The sequence below is a fragment of the Corythoichthys intestinalis genome, chromosome 21 (assembly GCF_030265065.1).
Source record: "Corythoichthys intestinalis isolate RoL2023-P3 chromosome 21, ASM3026506v1, whole genome shotgun sequence".
Taxonomy (NCBI): Eukaryota; Metazoa; Chordata; class Actinopteri; order Syngnathiformes; family Syngnathidae; genus Corythoichthys; species Corythoichthys intestinalis.
In genome coordinates this window covers 4347718-4367155 of record NC_080415.1, presented here as the reverse complement: position 1 = coordinate 4367155, position 19438 = coordinate 4347718, and the positions used below count along the sequence as shown (strand labels likewise).

The 19438-nt window shown below is 39.0% G+C and overlaps 1 protein-coding gene across 1 annotated transcript; it reads right to left on the bottom strand.

Annotated features, from left to right (window-relative positions):
* Nucleotides 1–413: 413 nt before the first annotated feature.
* Nucleotides 414–19185, bottom strand: LOC130909481 (nucleoside diphosphate kinase B-like). Its single transcript, XM_057826026.1, has 5 exons — nt 19103–19185; nt 13645–13775; nt 983–1084; nt 788–900; nt 414–708 (listed from the first exon to the last, which is right to left on the bottom strand). The coding sequence occupies exons 2-5, from the start codon at nt 13771–13773 to the stop codon at nt 594–596; spliced, it is 459 nt and encodes a 152-aa protein (XP_057682009.1). The 5' UTR covers nt 13774–13775; nt 19103–19185; the 3' UTR covers nt 414–593.
* Nucleotides 19186–19438: the final 253 nt, after the last annotated feature.

Genomic DNA, 19438 nt, shown 5'->3' with positions numbered 1-19438 from the left:
GGAGTTTTTGGATCGAAACAAGGTTAGTACGCGATATTATCTCGTTAAAATTGTGGAGTCTAAACTCTGCTCTCACCTGCTCCAGTTAGGGTTTTGCCTTTTTTTTTTTTTTTTTTTTTTTTAATAACCCACCTCCCTACTCTTTCCACATAGTTCTTTTCTCTCAGCAAGGGGACTCACTCATGAGTTAACCCTGAAGTCATTAAATAGAATGTCATTTAACACAACATACTTCACAGTATCTTATTTTTTTTTACTCTATTTCATTATTATGACGTAAAATACGCATTTTTTGATAGTTATTTGAATATTTAGGGGTACTTAAAGGTTTAATTCCTACATGTGTGGAAATTCGGGTTACAATGCCAGCCTAGGACCTGAGCTTATGCCTGCAAATAATAGCACCACTAGACTTCAACACTGACATTTATTTAGGTATAAATTTGACAAGGTCATCCAGCAGGAGAAATAAATGGAATCTTTCCAAGACAAATGAACCACAGAAAGCAACATCTCAATGTATTAGCACACGGTTTGAAATGGCTACTTCGGCTGTCAGTAAATGAGGCCAAGGAGTTTTTAAGGACAGTGTTTTAGTAGATCCAGCTGACTGCACAGCTTGTGTAGGTGGTCAGCTCATCATCTTTGAACCACAGGGAAATCTCCTTTGTAGCGCTCTCAATTGAGTCACTTCCGTGGATGATGTTTCTGTAATCAAAAAAAAAAAATGAAAAGATTGCCACTAAATCTACACAACAAACTCAAGATGGAGGTAAATGATACTTACTTGCTGACGTCAATGCAGAAGTCTCCTCTAATTGTTCCAGGTTTGGAGTCTGCAGGGTTGGTTTCACCGAGCATCACCCTGCCAGTCTTGACAACCCCCTTACCTTCCCACACCTAGAGTAAACAAAATAAAACAAACAATGCAGTTTTGCTCCTTAGAGTAACATTTTGGTAGCAGGTTAAGATTGGGTCTCACCATGGCAACGACTGGGCCGCTCTTCATGTAATTGACGAGGGCTGGAAAAAATGGACGGCCTTTTAGGTCGATATAGTGCTGGATCAGCAGATCCTCCGATGGCTGTAAACATGAATGTGTAGGACCAGTGAGTTATGGTCAAAATGAACAAAACCATTTCCATTTAACCTGTGACCGACTTGAAAGCATTTACAAAGTGACAGAATGACACTTCAAGATATAGTAGAGTATCCGATCCAATTTCATTTTGGTAGATACTGGATAAACATGGAGGGCGGGAGCAGCTGCCCTCTCCCCAGTCTGGTGGACATTGCCTGCTCTCGCTACCACAGAAGAGCTGACATTATTAAGGACTCATCTCACTCCGGCCACCACCTCTTTGACCTGCTGCCCTTGCGGCAGAAGCTACACGGCCCACAAAACAAGGACTGACAGGCTGAGAAACAGTTTATTCCCAGAGCAATCACTACCTTAAACGAGCAAAAAACGTTCTATTTATAGAAAAATTCAGATTTTAGTCATGTTCTTATTGTTGCACAAATCTTGCTGCTAACCTACTAGGACCTCATTGCACCAATTTTTATATTGCACATATTTTAATCTAGGTCAGCTATAATCACTCCGTCTTTTTCCCTTTTTAAATTCTTATGTTCATCCTAGAGTTTGCAATGTTCACTTCTTTGTACACAATGACATTAAAGACAGATTCTATTCGAAGTTAGCATTCTGACCAGCATATTGCAAAAAAATATCCTCTTCAATCTAGGCCAGTGATTCTGAAAAGCTGTGTTTTCACCAAAAGTTTCCTAGTGCTTAGTACTAGGAATGGGACAATCCACTTAAACTCACGATACAATGTACCTCAATGTGAAAGTCATGATACAATTCAAAAAACCGTTTAAACAAAAAAAATAAAAATAAAAAATAAAATGTACTAATTAAAACATTTTTGTTTCAGTTGCACATGCAAATACAGCACAAACTACAATATAATTGCAATGGCAATCACCTGTCATCGCACATTGTGGATTTTGGGCTGTTCAAGAATGCCATCTCGAAGGGCTGTCAAAATTATCGTGTTAGCGGGCGGTGATTAATTTTTTAAAATAATCACGTTAAAATATTTAACGCATGCGCGGAACAACCCACTGACGCATTGCCGCGAACAGACTAAAATGCCGCAGTTTTATGTACAGGGTGTCCATAAAGTCTCTTTACCATTTCAAAAATTAAAAAAGGCAATCGATAAGATATTTTATTCACATGATTTGTTCTATTTTTTACCTGTTTTAATACACTTCTATATGGGCACCATTAGTTGCACGAAGCACATCAAGACGCTACTCTATTTCTTGCCATATTCGCTGTAGCATAGCCTCATCAATTGTGGCAATGGCATCAGTAATTCTTCGCTTAAGGTCAGTAATGCAGCGTGATAAAACTAATAAACACTGAATACAATAGAACAAATCTGAATAAAATATCTAATTGCATTTTTAATAATTTTTTTTAAATGGTAAAGAGACTTTATGGACACCCTGTATATTGAGAACTAAGTCAGAGATAAGCGAGTGGAATGGATATAGGCCTTCACTGGAGCCGCGCTATTTATTGGTATAAGCTTTGGCATCTCTTCCACAACAATTATAACTATTGTGGCGAGCGATGTGGCGAATAATGACAGGAGATCTTTTTCTTAACACCCTGTATTGAACACAACGCAGAGAAGATGTACCATTTGCAGCCACCACTGACAGTCATGGTTGCCCAAATCCTCATGGTTGCCCAACTTCCCATCGTGCATTTGGGCAGTTAAGAACAGTAAAGTCGCTACAGTATCATTTAGTGAAAGCAAAACAAATATTCCTATCCCTCAAAAAAAAAAAAAAAGTTCACAAAAAAGCGCTCAATGCAAAGAGAACTGCCATTCCCAATCAAAATAGCTATGCAAAATAATACTCAGACGTTGGTCAAACTCTAACATTTTGTTTAGCTAAAAAAATACACTAGATGGCAATATTTAGTCACAATATACAAACTATCAAAATTACATTTATCTTTTAAGAATTACAAGTCTTTCTGCCCGTGGATCCCTTTCACAGAATATTTATAATGTTAATGCCATTTTGTGGATTTATTGTTATAACAAATACAGTACGTTGAATGTATACACCCGTCTTTCCAGTCCAACAATAACTTACAGAAAAATATGGCATATTTTAGAGATGTTTCAATTGCGATTAATTACAATTTTTAAGCTGCGATTAACTCGATTAAATATTTTAATCGTTTGACAGCCCTACTATCTAGACTTGGTCAAAAACTTTAAAGCCAACCACTATGGGAAAGCCACTATTTACAAATAATGATACTGTAAATTAACCCTCTAGCACTTGTTGCATTTTCTTTATACAGTAACCCAAGCACAATCATTACTTTTTTTTTTAAAGGAAATAGCTACTGTATACAAATCTAAACTGCTGGACTCTTGGGCTTCCAAGACCACTTGAGAGAATATGAACTACCATATTCATATTTAGTTTCAACAAGCTTTATTTGGCTATTGATGCTCCCTTGGGAGAGAAGACCTGTGCTCAACACAGTTGTTGTCCAACATGCCTCCCAGCACTACAGATGTAAATAACAAACTTCATGTTCTGTGCCAATTATTTCAGTTACTGTTCCAGTTGTTTCATGAGATGCTAGTTATGCTATTTAGTTTGTTATGTGAGAAATTTAGTTTTGCTTTGAACCCGTGAGTTTGGATGACCTGCTATTACTTGTTCATGAAGTAGGTGGAAACCAGTTCTTCTGACATTATAAGTGGGAATTATACTCCCTGCCTAATAAGCGCCACAAAATGGCTTGTAGATCCTCATGGTAAAGTTGCCATGTCAGTCAAGTGATTTGGCTTAACTATTCACAGGCCATTTATCCCATATCTTGTGGCAATGCATCTAGCACAGGGGTCCCAAACCTTTTTTGGACCACGGAACGGTGTGATTTGAGTTTTTCCACGGACCGGTGTTCAGTCAAATTTTGCACCCTTATAAAATTATAAAATTTCTGTTATATTCAGTTGGACTCTCAATGTTATACAACGGTGCTAAAAAACTATTTACATCATAAACATACATGTGTAACACGAAAATGGCATTAATGCTTAACACGGCGAAATTGTGAAGTGAGAGCTGAATGCAGTTGTGTGCAGCTAACATGGCAAACGCAAGATTCCTTTCTTTAAAGTTTGTAGTGTGTACTTTGGAATCGCGGCATTTGTTGTCATTAATAACGTTACGCACATGCCAAATTTGTCAGAACACCGGCAATGTCCGGCAGAAAAATACAGCAAATATAAAACAACATTTGTTTTTAGCCCTGTCTAATTAAGTGCTGGGAAAATACAACTGACCCGCTGAATCAGTGTGAGGCCTGAGCTTGTTTCGTTGCGACGAGACTGTCCCGAGATGGGAAAGTGAGAGAAGCCCGCTTTACAAAGATACGATGTTGGACATTGTAGCACATTTTTCAGTGTTCTAGTGATGTCAGGATATTCTGAATTGACTTTAATCCAGAACCTCGGTAGAGTTGTTGTCTCAAATGTACGTTTAAGGTCGCCGTGATTTGCGATCTCTACAAGCTGATATTCCTGTTGCACAGACATGTTGGAATCACTGTTTATTCACATACGGGTCACAAGTCCACTCCTTAGCAGTTTGTGGGTCTTTAGTGATTGATAAGTAGCATAGATTTTGTTTTCTTCGATGTTGTAGGCTCATCTTCTGGCTCGTCAGGTTCTTTTCCCCATAAAAAATCTGTCCTAAGACGCGTTTTTCAGTTATTCTGGTGTGGGAGCTAATTATTTCCGGGAATAAATGTGATGGACGACCACCATTAAATGGGATAGGTGCATATCTCTATTTTTATGGCAAGGGAAGCAGCCACGAATAAGATTCACTACATTACAAATAAGACAAAGGGGGGTGGGCACTTCCAAATTTGAAACACTATTTTCAAGCTGCACAGTTGAGACTAGGGTTGTTATGATCATGTTTTTTTTCTCCCGATCCGATCCCGATCATTTTAGTTTGAGTATCTGCCGATCCCGATATTTCCCGATCAGATTGCTTTTTTTGGCTCGCGATTCAATTCCGATCATTCCCGATAATTTTTCCCGATCATATACATTTTGGCAATGCATTAAGAAAAAAAAATGAATAAAACTCGGACGAATATATACATTCAACATACAGTACATAAGTACTGTATTTGTTTATTATGACAATAAATCCTCAAGATGGCATTTACATTATTAACATTCTTTCTGTGAGAGGGATCCACGGATAGAAAGACTTGTGACTTTGTGTATTGTGACTAAATACTGCCATCTAGTGTATTTGTTGAGCTTTCAGTTCAGATACTGCAGCATGCCCCAAGGCATGATGGGAAAGTGGAACCATGATGGGAAGTAAAACCATGACTGTGAGTCATGCTAACAATGGATATACATACCATCTATGCTTTGGGAAATTAGTTATGGTGTTGGGACAAAGAGTTATTTCTACCTGCTTCCCCCCATTGCTTTCCATGATATATCTAAACATAGGGAGTGTTTGCAAGGTTTAAATCAAGTGAGAGATAGTTTCAAAGAGTTGCCAAAGGTCGTTCTACTCTATTAATGCTGAATTTAATCTCTCTATGTAGATTAAAACGCATCACATTAAATCGAGTGTGTCAATGAGTGAAAGGGTTGTACAGCGCGTATATTAATTTTTGCCGATTCCGATACTTTGAAAATGACGTGATTGGACCCGATCGATCTGCCTCCCGACATCTCTAGTTGAGACATTTGATTTGTTGGTGTAATGAGGGATATACGGCAAAATGGATATCGAAGTTTTTTCACAGAAGTACCCGTTACAATCACAAATTGGACAAATCCAAAACCTAACTTAAAAAATTGAGGATGAGCTGGCAATGTCGTAGTGTCTTTTACATTAGACGTATGGGACTCTAGTAAAACTTTTAAAGAAATAGGTCTACTAAAATGGTTATCATACGATGATAAATTCATACCTGGAAAATTAGATGGCGGGTGTAAGGCATGGGTAGATAAGGGAATTACAGCTATAAGTAAAGTGTTTAAAAAGGGGAGGAATAAAAAGTTTCCAAGAACTGAAAAATACAATCTTACTAAGACTTTAGATATCTGCAAACACGCGATTACTATAATAAGGATGTTAAGATAGGTGGGGACGAAGTACACCCTATAATACAAATATTAGTACGATTCTATGAGAATGTCCCTAAAACTGTCAACTATATATCGCATATTGAGAGACTGAGTCAACACTATGTGAAAATGAAATGGGAAAGAGCTGGTTTTGGTGCTCATTAGTTATATTTTTCTTTATGTTTAGTGTTACTTGGTGGTGGGGAATGTCGTGTTTGTGTTTTTGTGTGAAAATTAGAAATTAAAAAAAAAAAAATATATATATATATATATATAGTGGGGAGAACAAGTATTTGATACACTGCCAATGGGTTTTCCCATTGACTGTATCAAATACTTGTTCTCCCAACTGTATATTATATATATATATTTTTTCTGCTTCATGCTCGTACAGGCTCTCACTCTCCCTCCTGCTACTTTTCTTGGTCAGCAGGCAGCTAGAGTTGGCTACGTAAAGTTAACGATGATTTATTGGTTTGTAGCTTTGATCTAGTGAGTGAAGGTTCTGTAGCTCTACGATCAAAGGCAATCAATCATTATCATTGTCATGTCAGTCTATTTTCATTGTCTAGAGGCCGTTCTTGGCAGCGTAAAAGCTGATTTATGCTTGTGCGTTCTGGTGACGGTGGAGCAACGGGGTAAACCAGGGGTGTCCAAACTTTTTGCAAAGGGGGCCACATTTGGTGTAGTAAAAATGTGGGGGGCCAACCTAGGCTGACGTCCTTTTGGTATAACAATATATTTAAGCAGATTTTAGTAAGCCATTCTGTGTGTCACATTTGCTTTATTCTTTTTTAATTAATAATTTCAAACATCTCGCAACTAGCCTTTGTGGCGATCTCTTTGAGTCTCGGGCTCTTGCGAAATACTGCTGCTGTGAAATTAAACTAGCTTCAAGTTGCCTTAATTTCTCGCTCCGCATCTTCCCTGTAATCTTGTCGTACATGTCAGCGTGTCTTGATTGGTAATATCGCCTCACATTGAACTCTTTAAAAACAGTGACTGTCACTTTGCAAATGAGGCAGACACATTTGTTTATTTTAGTTAAGAAATAGTCCAATTTCCACCTATCTTTGAAGCGTCGGCCGTCGCAGTCAAGTTTTTTTTTGTTTTTTGTTTTTGTTGGTTGTCACCATTTTAGAAAACTGGGAGTAAAGGATCACGCGGGGTAATGTTGCTTAGAGAGCTGCTGCCTTTTAGTGGGTAAATGAGGAGCAGCATTTAGTGTGTAAGCTACTTCATATGCCGGTAGCAGTACCGCTGACCAATTTTAAGTCTGTGTGCGGGCCAGACTTTATTGATTTTATGACCGAGGCTGGGGACCGGATAAAATTTGACCACGGGCCGCATTTGGCCCCCAGGCCGGACTTTGGACATGTCTGGAGTAAACCTTACACCGTCACTGCGCATTCAAAGGACAGTCAAAAGAACACGTTGCTCTGTAATTCACTGCCATGCCACTAGAGGGGTGTGGCTTTGTCTTTGTATGGTTTTGGGGGACTTGTCAAATTCTTTGTTTTCCTTCGGTCATTGACAGCAATGCCAACGGAGATGGAATGTCTATTTGCAGCTGCAGCTAATCAATATTGAACAACAAATGTTAAATGTTGAAGTGTAGGCGACACAGAAGACTGCAAATGTTTGAAAACAGCGCTTTTGCTGTGCTGAAGCAGAAACGACGTTCTGAGCTGGCCAATCACCATTCTTCGATGTTGACGTGACACGTCAGGATTATATTGCGGCGCACGTCAGGCTATGGCGTAGGGTCGTAAATCGGGTCTGCGTTTATGGCGTAGGTCTGCCGTCACCGCTACGCAGAAGCATGAATCAGCCTTAAGCATCAAAGCGTAAGTGAATTTGTGTTAATTCATTCATATGAATTATATGAATGTTATGGAGAGTGATTAAAACGTTGGCGTTAAAGGTGATGCAATGAAAAATGTGGGTGCACCTACATTTTGTGCCGGCACACCTTAAAAAGTGCACCAGTGCAACCAATGCAAAACGTAAGTGTGGTGCCTTGGCAATATACATCGCAATGTTAATCCCCCCCCCCCCCCCCCCCCCACCCCTCCCATATCATTCAGCCCTAAAATATACAATATTTTTTAAGGGCTAAATGACAAAATAATACAAATACTATGGCATTTCCAAAAGATACAAAAGTATACATTTTTCATACTCCTGGAAAAAGTGGAAGTACTGTAAAAAGTACAGTACTGTAAGATGTTTGGAACCTTTTTTTTTTTTTTTTTTTTTGAACAAAACTTTCGGTATCAGATCAGGACTATCGGCAGATTCTCAAAATCAGGTGACTGACTTGTGTGCAAAAATATGCAATCTGGACATCCCTAGTGACAACCATCAAATTCAGTGACTCAACAGAAAACGAGAGTAAGGCCATGTCCACACCTAGCAGGGGTTTTTTTAAAAACAGGATCCTGCCCCAATACGTTGGGGGGAAAAAAATAATTGCGTCCACACCTGCACATTAAATAATTTTTTTTTTTTTTTTTAAACCCATTCAACCACTTTTCATTTTTAAGTACATTTATAAAATTGTGCATACCACTTCATACCTCTTCTAATTCTTCAATAAGAGGCACAGCAAGAGTTAGTAAATTTTTTTTTTTTTTTTTTTAAATGGAAGCAAAAACACGCCCGTCTAATATACTCTAAATGTAAACATTGGTCTCATGTGTGACGTGAGGACAAAGTTTGTCGCAGTCAGTGACGTTTTCCAGTTAAATCTTCGGTTATCAGTGTCCACATGATGATGCCACAAACGCAGAATTCGCACTTCTTCACTTTCCTCGTCGTTCTTAAGAACCCTGGTTTAAATGTGCGTGTGGATGATAGGTCAAACGGTAGAAAAATTTCTCCTTTTTGCCAAATATTCTGCTGCAGTGGGGCAAATAAGTATTTAGTCAACCACCAAGTGCAAGTACTCCTACTTGAAAAGATTAGAGGCTTGTAATTGTCAACATGAGTAAACCTCAACCATGAGAATGTGGGGAAAAAAAACAAAAAAACAAAAACAAAAACGCTTGGTGTAAAGAAATCAACTGTGGGAGCAATTATTAGAAAATGGAAGACATACAAGACCACTGATAATCTCCCTCGATCTGGGGCTCCATGCAAGATCTCACCCAGTGGCGTCAAAATGATAAGAACGGTGGGCAAAAATCCCAGAACCACACGGGGGGAACCTAGTGAATGACCTACAGAGAGCTGGGACCACAGTAACAAAGGCTACTAGAGCTGGGAATCTTTGGGCACCTAACGATTCGATTACGATTCAGAGGCTCCGATTCGATTATAAAACGATTATTGATGCACCCCCCTCCTTTTTTTTTTTTTTTTCTCGCTTTTTTAAAAAAATGTTTTGTACATTAGTTCCAAAATTGTTCAAAAATACTCTCAGGCTAAACCACACTACTATTTCAGTATCAAGTTAACATATAGCAGTAAACAAATATACAAAAATAACATTAAATAAAAAAACTCCAGTCCCCATTCTGTATCAGCAGCTTTAAACTACATTCAATTAATTTAATGTTGTGAATCAACCGTTAAATTTGTAAAAATTGCTCCCGTTATTCCATAATTTCCCTTTTGTCTACTTTCGACATGTGAAAGTTTTAAAACTATTTTAAAGATAGATTCAAGTCAGTATTTTACCGATTTAGGAGTATTTTAGATAAAAAGTTAATTAGGTTTGCTTGGAAGGTTCGCGACAACAGCCTTGCAGGGAAGTGTACTGCTTTAAGATGATGCCGTTTATAACGTCCGCATCTAGCTTTTTGTAGATGTGCTGCTAACACTACCAAATCTATAATGCATCTAGTCCTATATAAATGATATCCACCGTAACATTATATGGATGTACAGCTTTTCGGCAGCAGTCAGGTATGTTGTTGTGTTTTTTTATCTCGTTGCATGAGTTGAGCTAGAACCGTGAGTTGAGCATTGGCATTACCCGAGGGGCCGGGTAATGGGAAGCATGATGTTAAGCTACTCTCGCTCCGCTCCGTTCCGTCCCGAAGACCGCGCGGCGCGCTGAGTGTTGTGTACTTCCGCTTTACTTCGCATATTTCAATAATCGGAATTTGGATGTTTGTGAATCGTTCTCGAATCTTCCACGGCCGAATCGCGAATAATCTAAGAATCGGAAATTTTGCACACCTCTAAAGGCCACTATCAGTAACACAATGCGCCGCCAGGGACTCAAATCCTGCACTGCCAGACGTGTCCCCCTGCTGAAGAAAGTACACGTCCAGCTCCGTCTGCCATTCACTAGAGAGCATTTGGATGATCCAGAAGAGGACTGGGAGAATGTATTATGGTCAGATGAAACCAAAATAGAACTTTTTGGTAGAAACAGAGGTTCTCGTGTTTGGAGGAGAAAGAATACTGAATTGCATCCGAAGAACACCATACCCACTGTGAAGCATGGGGGTGGCAACATCATGCTTTGGGGCCATTTTTCCTGCAAAGGGACCAGGACGATTGATCTGTGTAAAGGAAAGAATGAATGGGGCAATGTATCAAGAGATTTTGAGTGAAATTCTCCTTCCATCAGCAAGGGCATTGAAGATGCGACGTGGCTGGGTCTTTCAGCATATCAATGATCCCAAACACACAGCCAGGGGTACAAAGGAGTGGCTTTGTAAGAAGCATTTCAAGGTCCTGGAGAGGCCTAGCCACTCTCCAGATCTCAACCCCATAGAAAATCTGTGGAGGGAGTTGAAAGTGTGTTGCCAAATGACAGCCCCAAAATATCACTGCTCTAGAGGAGCTCTGCATGGAGGAATGGGCCAAAATACCGGCAGCAGTGTGTGAAAAGCTTGTAAAGAGTTACAGAACACGTTTGGCCTCTGTCATTGCCAACAAAGGGTACATAACAAAGTATTGAGATGAACTTTCAGTATTGACCAAATACTTATTTTTCACCATGATTTGCAAATAAATTCTTTAAAAATCAAACAATGGGATTCTCCCCCCCCCCACATTCTGTCTCACGTGGTTGAGGTTTACCCATGTTGACTGTTACAGGCCTCTCTAATATTTTCAAGTGGGAGAACTTGCACAATTAGTGGTTGACTAAATACTTATTTGCCTCACTGTACATTGTCGTTAGCCTCAATGAAACAATGCTAACACTATACATTGTAATATACGTGTGAGTTTTCTTATTTTTTATCTCTGAACTTAAGTTCTATGGTGTGTTGACCGATAAACATCAGTGAAAGGAACAGAGTCTCATATGCAATGAATGGACGTTGAATGAATGAAGTTTTAACAAGCACGTGTAGATAGTACACGTAGCACACGCGGCGATAAACCAAAACCACAGCCGGGAAAATTACTGACCTTTTTTATTTACAGTGCATTAAATTGTCTGATTGCATATCAAGACAGGTTTACTATGTAATTATGTATTATTAACAATCTATTAACAATTAAATAGCATCAGTATTAAATGGAGACAACTGATCCGCTCTGGTGACCTCAAAAGGGAAAAGCCGAAGATTGATCAACAAATCAAACAGTCATTTACGGCGGCAACTATCGATTACTTAGGAAATGGATTAATCTATCAATTGGTTCGTTCGAATAATCTGATTACAAACATTTAATGCGTTACAGAATACATTTTAGGAGGAAAAGTATGCTTGCAATAACATTTATTTTGACTTGCCAAGATTGCACTTTCAAAAGTATTAAATGCAATACAAAAACCCCTGAATGTAGGAATACACCAGAGTAATAAATGCATCTAAAAATATAATACCTGAGCTTCACCTTAAACATTATAAAAAAATGTAAATCTAATTACAACAAAAGAACACATTTTTGTGCAACGCTCTAAACAAATTGTTCAAACACATATTCCCACAAACCCACTGCTGAATACTTCAAACCTAAATAACGAAGGCATGAACATATTAGCACAAAAAAAATGCACCTTATGTTGGTTTTAACGGGGAGATTCAGCCATGTTAGCGGAGTTATGTCATGACTTGCCACCAGAGGGCAGGATATCCACCCAAATCATAACTATATGCCAAGACTTTCTCCCAAAAAACACCAATAAAATGAATCATCGAAGCAGCAAAATTTTATTCAAAGCTTTTTTTTCTCTCAGAATACTCGAGTTAATCGTTGCTGCGCTATAGTCATTTGACCGCCACTGACAGTACGAGAGACCAGGGCAGCTCAAGTCCGGCCCCTCCTTTAACGCACCTGAATCAAATGATCAGCTCATCAGCAAGCTCTGCAGGCACCTGCTAACGATCCTGATTATTTGATTCAGATGTGTTAAAGGTGAGACCCAAGCTGAATAGGGGCTCTCGAGGACCAGACTTGGGCACCCCTGCTGTAGATGTTTCATCTATTTGAGCTAGGAGGGCTGGCGGGAAACAGATGGCTGTCTATCAGGCAATGACAGTGAATGGGTTAAAGACCTATCATTTTAGTTAATTACACCATTGCCCATAATAGCACAACTTGTTACACTTTTTTACCAACAATTTTATTTCTTGCTGGTACTGGATGCACAAAAAGAGGATCTGTAGGGTAGCATTTTTCCCCATCCAATTCCAGGAAAAGCCAAGTGCAATATCATAGGAAATACACCTTGCACAGAATCCATGTCATTCAGGTTACCATTTTGACAATTGTATTTTTTTTTTTTTTTATCAGTTCCGTTTTACCCGATTGTGTACGGGTATGCCCTTAATATCGGCTTCAAATATCCACTTAAATCCACTGCAGACATTGGCAATCGGCTGAATTTTTTATTCCTTTTTAAATTTGTATCAGCATCACCCTTTGAAAATCCCTTATCGGTGAACCTTTAGTTTTAACACGCACGTTTACAGAGTGCACTCAACATACGCACACATTGCAATAAATCACAGGCAGGAAAATCACTGACCTCATTTTCATTCACCGTGCGATTAACTGACTTATTGCATTGCAGGCTTAAGAGGAACTACGACAATATTTGAAAATTCGTATCACCACCAAAGATACACCGGCAACGGGACGACATACCACAGCCTTAGCCATCACCAGAATACTTTATACCTGAATGTAACACATGGCAATTGCGCATTACAAAAGGCAGTTTAAAAGGAACAGTTGGTATCTCTGCATAACCTGCGTGATGGAGAGGGGATTACATAGTTGGTTCGAACAGACCACAGTTCAACTGATCAACACTTAAACCCACTGGTGCAAAAAAGAGAGGCTCTTCACCCGGATTATCCAAGATCTAAGAGCCAAAAATAGACAAGGTCGCTAATCGGCTCACTTGATCACTCAGGACTCACTGTATACTTGCCTGAAAATCTAGTCATTAGTCTCATATCAGCTCAGTTTGACAAGTCTCAGGAGAGAAAATACATGACAGGTGAAGACTTACTTGGAGCATTTTCATGGCAACAAGTTTGAAACCTTTCTGCTCAAATCTTGTAATGATCTGCCCAATGATGCCTCTCTGCACACCATCTGGCTTGATGGCAATAAAGGTGCGCTCGTTTTGCCCTTCCATGACTGATGAGAGAGAGAAAAGAAACTGACATAAACTACACATTTTATTAAACATTTCTGCAAGGGGTGTAACGGTACACCAAAATGTCATTTCGGTTGGGTTTCTTGAATTGCTCAGTTCAGTTCATTTTGGTACAAGAAAATATAGGACAAAATACTTAAAATGCCTATACTTTGAAAGATTTAAACAATAAAACTTGTGCAAAAGATAAAAAAAAACTCCTTTGGTTGATATTCAAATAAATTACCCCAAATTAAAAATAAATAAATAAACATTAAATAGCAACAATTATAACATCTTAAAAATATAAATAAGCAAAACTAAACTTTAAAACAAATGTAATGACCCAAGCTTCAAGTTTTTTTCTACAAAAATGAACATATCCACATTTTCTGCAGAAAACACAAATCCGGTTGCAGTGACAATATCTTCTTACATGTAGATGCAAAATTGACGGTGGCGATTTAAGTGGCTTGACATATCCGCGCAGCAATGTCAACACAGCTTTGGATTCATCCACTTGCCTTTGTCTGTTGGTAAGTTTAACGGGGAAGCCAAAACGTTCTGTGGCAACGACACCGCGGCCCGGGCGCCCATCGCCGCTCTGGCAGCTGCTCGATAAGGGCCGGCCCAACGGTAATCAAGTAGGAGGGTTGTTTAGCTTAAGCTTCCGACACTTAAGGCGTTCGTGTGTAAACTACTACGGGACTTAAGTTCCGAAGGCAGTGCTTAGTTCACGCTATTAATAAATTCTATCAGGGAAAACTGCATAGAACAAAACCGAAACTGTACAATGTATGCAAGTGAACCGTTACATGCCCCAGGGTTTCCCCTAGACATATATGTGGCGCAGCGCCACGCCTTGCAAATGGGATTTAAATTTTTTTTCTCTAATTTGTATAAGTTAACAATATGTCTGAATTAATATACTGTATGCATACTGCTCATGATTTATGCACTATTTGCCAGAAGTTGTCTGAATTAGCACGTCAAACACAAATTGTTCCTTTACACGCTTTATTTTGAAAATCACATCAGTTCTGTTGCAAACTTGTGCCAGACTACGTTGAAAATCGGGAGAAAAATCAACAGAAGGGTATTTCAAGTTAATGAATATAATTTTGTTTAAGCCTGTGAAAACGACCTTAATATTGGCATTGACATAGCGTTTATGTTCTTTATGGCGTGTTTTCGACCCGAATTTACGTGTCCTAGCATAGCATTCGTTCGTTCGTTGCTGATGTCACTAGTTGCATTTTCAGACTAGTATTTTGAAGTATTTAGAAAAGATTAAAATTGTCAACAAATGAGATCTGTTAACAGAAGGACTTATTGTGGTTATTAAGGTAAAATAAAGAGGGGAAAAAAAGAAAGAAAAAAAGAAAAAAAAAAAACAACCAATGAGATGTTGCCTCATTTATTGCCATGAGAAAAAAATGCCATATTACATAGGGATAATGTACATGTTATCAGCTACGCATTTTACATACATGTACGGTCGCTGAGAGGTACGACGAAGCATTAGTATATATCCTTCTATTGATTATATTTTGATGTAGCCGAGGAAAAATAATGTTTCCTTATTTGTTAAACAGATTCTAAAACAAGATGCTTTTAATATTGATTTTAACATAGGCAGCTACGCTCTTACGTAGCTGCTTATTCAGCAACATTAGCCCTTCGTAATAATAAGATTATTATTATTTCTGTTACTGTTAGTTCGACATTAATTCTCGTACTAATTGATTGACTTTTTCTCGTATTACTACGAGAATAAAAGTCGTACGTAGGGCTAATGTAGCTGAATGTACCATTTTCCTGCAGGGTCTGTAAATGCTACAATAAGTGCTCATCTGTCAAGATATAATCATAAACGAGTAACCATCGACAAAAAACAAGTATTTTCGACCAAAATCCTGAAAACAAGGGTGTCAAACAGATTCCTGGTCTTTGTTCCAACAGATCCAGCACAGACAGTTCTACCATCTCGTTTGCTTGGAATGAAATCCAGCACTAACTGCAGCCCTTTGAGGACCAGTTTGACACTCCTGTTGTTGTAAGAAAAATTGAAAGGGCTGCCAAGAACAAAAGTGGTTGTAAGGAGGTAACTTTGTGCCTCAAGAAATTATCGAGCACATGCTCTGTCCAAACATAGGGCACATTGGGTGCTGGATTTAATTCCAACAAGACAAGACGACACTTTTTTTTTTTTTAAACTAATCTGATGTCTTAAAAGCCTAATGAGTTGATTGCACTCAGGTGCTGCTCGTTTTTGTAGAAACTTCATTGGATAAACAGTCTTTGCTCGATTGGTCGGAACAAAAAACAGGACCCACAGCGGCCCTATGCGGGTTTGGACACCCCAGCTCTAGAATAAATATTTTAAATTATGTTCCAAATAAAATTAATTTTTTAGCTGCTGTCTTGTTTTCCATTTAAAAAATTATATTTATCCAAATTTGAGGATATGTTTAACAACTTTGTGCCATGTGAAATGCAGTGTTGAAATGTGATCATCTTGAAATCAAGAAATTACCGCAACAACCAAATTTGGAGCCTTTATTATCATTATTTTGTGTGTGTGTGTGTGTTGTCACCCTGTATTCATCGAGTGTCATAAAAACGAATTGATAAGTATAAAATAGGATTTCTTGGTACTGGGGGGGGGGGGGGGGGCGTACATGACTCAGAAACCTGGACGTAGTTTGAGCCACAGTTGCCATTAGCACTACAGTAGTAAATCACAAACCTGCATTTCGCAATGAACTGGTAACAGAAGCGCATGACATAAAAATGCTCAATTATTGTCAAACAAATGTTACGCTTTCATGAGGAGGCTTTTCAGACGTTTTGGTATTAATATAATGCTGCACAGAGTCTCTGCAGGGTTCAACACGCCAAATTTAAGACTTTATAAGACCATAATGAATCAAACTTAAGACCCATTTAAAGGGTATGAAACGGCAAAGGGGGTGTGAGACATCAATAGAACCGTTTTGTGCCAAGATAACAAATATTGATAAAGTTAACAAAAAAATCAATCACATTAATGAGCAATTATCGAAAATAGATCGAAAATGACGAACATTTCCGAAAGTGTTCCGGAAACAGCCGAATGGGGTGGGGACGTCACTACAAGTGAATGAAAGTCGAGGCGGAGCCAGGTGCCATTGTTTTTTATCGATGAGAGAGTAGCGTTCGGGTTTGTTTGACCAAAACATCACTAAAATGGTTCAAAACTGCTGTGCTATGTGGTGTACAAATAGCTATTTATCGGAATATAGTATCCATGAGTTCCCGAATGCGAAAAAAAAAGCTGGACTACGCAGACAATGGGTAAAGTTCGTCCGTGCAAAGAGGGCTAATTTTCTAGACCCAGCCTCCGGCACGGTTTTGTGTGGTGCGCATTTTCCACCTGAAAGCTTCTCGAACTATGGACAAGTGAAATCGGGTTTACACGCGCAGCCACCTAAATGTCTCGAGGTATCAAGAAAGAGGACGATGACTGGCGAAGGAGGCTAAGGCTAAGCAAAGGAGGGGAGCAGCCAAGCTCGAAATGGCCAGAGTGAGTACTATTTTATAATAAAAAAAATATCACGCATTGGATACAGGACTGGACACATGTATAAATTATCGCTCGTAAAATATAGAACAAATCCTCTGATCCCATTCATATTTGTGTCTGTTGGCAGAGCGAAAAGCTATGATAGCGCAATAAAAATTATTCTATACATTATTTTGCTTTCACAGTGTATCGGCAAAACAAATCATTCGTTCTTTCCCACACGATCTGCTGCCGATATTTCATCAGTGTCATTGCTCCCCTCAATGACAGTTTCATTACGCTGCATTGGCGTTCGTTTGGGCTCAAATTGGTAACCTAAAACACCAATTAAAGCTTCGTAACTCTCCTCGTCACCATTAGATGAACATGCGTTACGTCCCTCTACGTCGGATTCGTCGCTGAAACTAGAAACGAAATTGTCTGCCATCATCGTCACCATTCAGTGTTAAAGCACTGAGCCTTTTTTCTTGTTGAAGAAACACCCCTCACTGTCAATTCTGAATTCTCTTTTATTGACAACGAGGGGTGTTTCTTCATGAGGGAACCTGGAATATGTGCAGGACAAACAGAATGCATCAGCATAAACAGCTCAAAACACGCTAATTCTCCCCTCACTAGAAGAAATTGTATTGATGCAGACAGGCGCTGCCCCCCTAGTGGCCGGTGGCACTCTCTTCATTTGTAATGACGTCACGCACACAATCTGCCAGATCTCGGGCGCCAGTCGTTTTAGCTTGACAATCGAGCCAAATTTCTCTCATTTTCTTGTGTGTAATTACACTAAGTGGCATGATATGAATACAAAAAGCATGCGTTTATGGATAAATGATGGAATATTAACATTTTCCCAGGGCATGTCGATAACGGGAAAAAAATGCACAAAAGATTTGGAGGCTCGGAATTACTTGCATAGCATATGAATTTATTCCCAGCACTTTCACACTGTGAAACAAATGAGCACAGATTAGTAGTAGTATAGTAATGCAACCTCAACAGTATAATTATTTAAGACCTTTTATGAAATTTTAGACATTTTAAGGACTTAAATTCAAACGATTGTGTTAAAAAAAAAAAAAAAAAAAAAAAAAAAAAAAAAAAAGTCTTAAAGACTTTGAAGACCCTGCGGATACCCTGTAAACGGAAACATTTGTCTTACGTGATATGGCAATCACTTGGAAAATGCTCAAGTCTCCTGAACTCAAAATCGCATGTTACAAAAACAAGGGAAAAGCGCTAGAAAGACTCCGACAAACCATGGCATACTTTCCGATGCAAGTGGAACAGTGTAATGCTACTTAGCAAAACTAATACGTGCTGGGGCGAAAGACAAAGCGGCCCGCCGGCGAGCCCGGGCGCCATAGTTTCGTAGATCCGCCCTAACTGCACGGGGAAAGCCCAAAGTCACCCCCGCGACGTGCCAACTACGGTCGGCCAGCGTTGAGCGGGCGGCACGATAACCTGGCACCGGAAGGCAGTTGAGCGTTATGATTTTTTTTCGAAAAACAGCCTTTAATGAAAACACGCTCAGTCACAACTACACCTTGTAGACATTTTTGAAAAATCGAAAAACTGTCATGGAAACCCAGCTAGTGAGAACTCATCGAGAAACCCAGGCCCAGTCAGGCAACACAATGCCACTAGACTCAGAGTTTCTATTTAGATATGAAAGGTTTGAAAAATGTAGCGGCGAAACTGTGCCTATAACATTTCATCCAGACCACCGTATCGACAGAAATATTTGGGAATTAAAAGAGATTGCGTTACCGTAATCACAGTCCGATGAGATTCCCTCCTTCCACTGCTCAAATCGAATGGGAAAAAGGGCTGTGGGTTCCACGCAGCCTCTTTTTATGCACAAGGGCGGAGACTGTTTTTTTTTTTTTTTTTTTTTTAATTTTGTATGTAACTTTATTTAACCATCACAAATATAAAAAAAGATAATTACTCGTACCTACCATTATATTATATATATGTATACATATTTATATGTATACCGTATTTTTCGGACTACAAATCGCACCTGTGTATAAGTCGCACCAGCCCATAAATGAGTAATGAAGAGAGAAAAAAAACATAAGTCGCACCTGAGTATAAGTAGCA